Source organism: Ochlerotatus camptorhynchus, unplaced genomic scaffold (assembly GCF_037179485.1).
Source record: "Ochlerotatus camptorhynchus isolate MF236.1 unplaced genomic scaffold, CSIRO-AGI_Acam_v1.1 ptg000310l, whole genome shotgun sequence".
NCBI lineage: Eukaryota > Metazoa > Arthropoda > Insecta > Diptera > Culicidae > Ochlerotatus > Ochlerotatus camptorhynchus.
Window position 1 is genome coordinate 55823 of NW_027040798.1, and position 3775 is coordinate 59597.

The 3775-nt window shown below is 43.8% G+C and overlaps 1 protein-coding gene across 2 annotated transcripts; it reads left to right on the plus strand.

The window, feature by feature from the left end:
- The first annotated feature begins 1224 nt into the window (after positions 1–1224).
- Pdp (pyruvate dehydrogenase [acetyl-transferring]-phosphatase 1-like protein, mitochondrial) lies at positions 1225–3517 on the plus strand. Of its 2 annotated transcripts, XM_065229232.1 has the most exons (5): positions 1225–1380; positions 1467–1613; positions 1813–2121; positions 2187–2478; positions 2546–3517. In XM_065229232.1, exons 2-5 carry the CDS (start codon positions 1485–1487, stop codon positions 3220–3222), a joined length of 1407 nt encoding a protein of 468 aa, XP_065085304.1. In that variant the 5' UTR covers positions 1225–1380; positions 1467–1484; the 3' UTR covers positions 3223–3517. The 2 variants fall into 2 exon arrangements, with proteins under 2 accessions (XP_065085304.1, XP_065085303.1); XM_065229231.1 differs by lacking the exon at positions 1225–1380 and having other exon boundaries at positions 1403–1613.
- The last annotated feature ends 258 nt before the right edge of the window (positions 3518–3775 follow it).

The following is a 3775-nucleotide window of genomic DNA, read 5'->3' on the forward strand; positions in this document are numbered from 1 at the left end:
TGGACCTTACAAATAATGGGTTGTTAAGAACCATTACCGTTCCAAATTCTTGTTTTCTCCATACATTTTCGGAAAGAGAACTATATTAGAACCTTTTAACTTATGGTTTGAGAACTTTAATGGTAATGGTTATGGTAGTCAGTAAGGCCCACGAATGGTTTTGTAACATCGATCAACTTTATGTGGAATATATCCCGAATTGGTTGCTGTAATTTACTGATTACCAATTCACGATATATTCCTCGTAAAGTTGAGCGATAATACAAAACCATTAATGGACCTTACTGACTACCATAACCATTACCATTAATGTTCTCAAATCATAAGTAAAAACGTTCTTATATAGTTCTCTTTCTGAAAATGTATGGAGAAAACAAGTATTTGGAATGGTAATGGTTCTTAACAACCTATTATTTGTAAGGTCCAGTTCCAAAAAACCATAATACATAAGGTTGAAACTTTATCATTAAACGTTCATGTAAAGTTCCATAACCATTTCAGTTAAAGTTTGACAGGGATTATAAACAATTTTTAACCATTTTAGGTAAGGTCAATTTACGGTTCGCGTTTATGCGGGTTGGTGATAAAATTATTGAAATTGGACCAGGGGCAGCTGAGTTATTAACGTTCAAAATCTTTCTTAATTTGTTACATGTTTCATTTTCGGTTTTCACAAAGTGTACCCCCATATAGAAATCAAAGACGTAGTCCTACGTCAAAATCTTTTGTAAACAAAAGTTGTAAGGCCCTTTACACGCGAACCGAAGTACGTCCACGCAAACCAATACAATTTTCGGAAAGGGGAAAATTTCCCCCAGCCGATGATGTTGTTGGTTTACGTGGGCGTTCTTTGGTTCGCGTGTATTGGGCCTTACAACTTTTGTTTACAAAAGCTTTTGTGCCATTATCAAATGTTACGCCTGATCTGACAGAGAAATGTCTGCTCTATGAGCTGGTGTAGTCAGATTCCGTGGGTGTGTGGTCATTCAAGAGAAATCGAGGTTCAAAGTCATTGTTTACGTTTCAAGTTATACCCTTCTGACACGTTTGCCCCTGCATTAATGTTAACGTACTTGATATTCAACAGATCATGCTAATTTCGGTGTTTTGTTATTTAGCAGGCGAAAAAACTTGAACACCCCCAACGATAAATTTCAATCCGCTGTTTAGTGCAGTGCACCATATGTTTTCCTTTTTCAAAGTTTTGACAGTTCGAAACGGTGATGTTCCTGATGGTGTTGATTGAATATTGAACTTTTACGCATTCGTGATAAGATTCGCGGTGAAAAGTCGTGAAAATCTACAGAAAACTCGTGTCCCGTTGTCAACAAGGTCAAATTATGTAAACAGCTGGTGCAATTACAGTGCGGTGCAGTCTAGGTTTTTATTTTATTCGCGGGTTTCCTCACGCAGCGGGTGCCCAAAACTCGCTCGCGGTTACTCAACAGATTCTTCCGATTATACAGTTAGGTACCAATCGGGGAATGCCTAATTTTGTGCAAAAACTGCTGGTCCAGCGAAGTCATCTGCTGACGGCAGCATGTTACCGAAGCTTCCATCAGGCTGTGTCCCACTACCGTCCGTCCGGGCCGCCGAAACTGTCCCCGTATGATGTAAGTATGCAATGATAAGGAAGGAGAGAATCCTTTCAACTTCGGTGACAACCTAACCTTGTTCATCGTCGTATATCTATGTGCATATAATATACGTCGGGGTCGATTATCAATGTTTACAATGATGGTAGCGACACGGTGGGTTCGATGGGTAGGAAAGTTTGGTTTATAACTGAATTTAAAATTATGTACTTTACAGGTCAACTGTATCCTTAGGGCAAACGAGCACACGCAGGATTTTGCGGGTGGTTCGGTAAAGTGCTACGACTCTAATCAACTGGCTTCGAACTCGCCGATCGAGGATTCCCGCACCGAGGGAACCTGCGTGCACACTTCGGGCCTGTTGCTGGGTATCTTCGACGGCCATGGGGGTCCCGCTTGTTCCCAGGTCATTAGCAAGCGGTTAATGCGCTACGTTGCCGCTTCATTGGTTCCTCCGGACGATTTGAAGGTGCACATCTTGAACGGGGCCCAGAGTCATTCATTTATCAACTGCCATAACGATAAGGTTTGAGGATTAATGGTGAAACAGCAGAGGGAAGGGATCAATAAGTGATGTGTGTTTATTTTTAGCTGGAATTTGTTAGCGAGATCAAAGACATCTACGAAAGGAGCTTCAATCTATTTGCGAACGAGTTGTTGGACACGACTTTAGCTGGATTTCAGATGCACCAGGTGTTGGAAAATGCTTTCCTGCGATTGGATCAAGATCTGTCGAAGGAAGCGGTGGAGCATCCCAGCCTGAGAACGATGTCGGTGGCGATGAGTGGTGCCGTGGCGCTGGTGGCACACATCGATGGTCCTCATCTGCATATCTCCTCGGTAGGAGATTGTAGCGCGGTACTCGGAACGGTTACCGATACAGGTGAGGGCTGGATCGCTTGAACCGTTGTTTTGTTCACATAATCCGTTGATCAATCCTTTACAATCAGGTCAGTGGATCGCCAAGAAGCTCACCAATGAACACAACAGCGACAACGTCGGCGAGGTTCGTCGGCTACTGAATGAACACCCGGCCACAGAGCGGGACACGGTAATCCGGGGTGAACGTCTCCTAGGACAGTTGGCTCCACTTCGTGCCATGGGAGATTTCCGCTACAAGTGGTCCCGAGAGCAACTGGAACAGCTGGTCGTTCCGCAATTCGGCGAGCAGGTCATCGCTCCGTACTATCTCACTCCGCCCTATCTGAGCGCTTGTCCGGAAATTACCCATCACATACTTACTCCCAGGGATAAGTTCCTGATACTGGCCAGCGATGGCCTGTGGGACACGATGAGCCCGATGCAGACCGTCCACCTGGTGGGAGAACACATGCACGGCAAAGCCTTCCTACAGCCGCTGAAACTGCCAAAGCACGAAATCACGCTGGGTGAGATTAGTCAAATGTTGAGCACCCGTAAGGCGGGACTGCAGAAGAAACCGCTGGACCGGAACGCCGCCACGCATCTGATACGGAACTCGCTGGGAGGGACCGATTACGGCGTGGAGCACTCGAAACTGTCGCACATGCTGTCACTGCCGCAGGACATTGTCCGGTTGTTCCGGGACGACATAACCATCACGGTTGTGTACTTCGATTCGGAATACTTGCGAAACTGCCCCACCTAGCAGCGGATGAGAGGGAGGACGACAATAGGTCAGATAGTTGTTGAGGATGGTAGCATTTAGACCAAGGTGGAAAACGACGTCGATTCGCTGTTGCTGTTGTTAAGAGATGCCGAGAATTTGCGCTTTATTGCGCTACGAATAAAATTATTGTATAGAGATCCGTATTTAGGCTGGTACCGTTCGTTGTGGAGCACGCTGGGTAGCAATTTGTCAGGTACTGTTCAAGTGTTTTTCGAATCTTTTTCTTAAGTGTTTAGATTTTTTTTATTTTGCATTTTGGCGTCCGGTACTGAATAATATTTAGATATTATAAATACGAATGAAAATAATAATAATAAAAAACTCTACAGATTGATATTTTACATGAATGGAAAGCAATTTTCATCACACTTGATTCAGACAAGCCTTATACCTAGTCATTTTGTTCAATACACCGAGAAGCTAAGACTAAAAAAATCCAGAACAATGCATCAAGACAAGACGAGAACAAGGACGTAAATTAAGAACTGTGCAACGAAAATTAAAAAATCAATCCCTCCGTATTAGGTATTGA

What these genes read in the sequence shown, in the direction of transcription:
- Pdp (XM_065229232.1), top strand. Translation starts at nt 1,485, where the DNA reads ATGCCTAATTTTGTGCAAAAACTGCTGGTCCAGCGAAGTCATCTGCTG. An exon ending in CGAAACTGTCCCCGTATGAT is followed by an intron (nt 1,614 to 1,812) that starts GTAAGTATGCAA and finishes TGTACTTTACAG; the next exon opens with GTCAACTGTATCCTTAGGGC. An exon ending in TCAACTGCCATAACGATAAG is followed by an intron (nt 2,122 to 2,186) that starts GTTTGAGGATTA and finishes GTTTATTTTTAG; the next exon opens with CTGGAATTTGTTAGCGAGAT.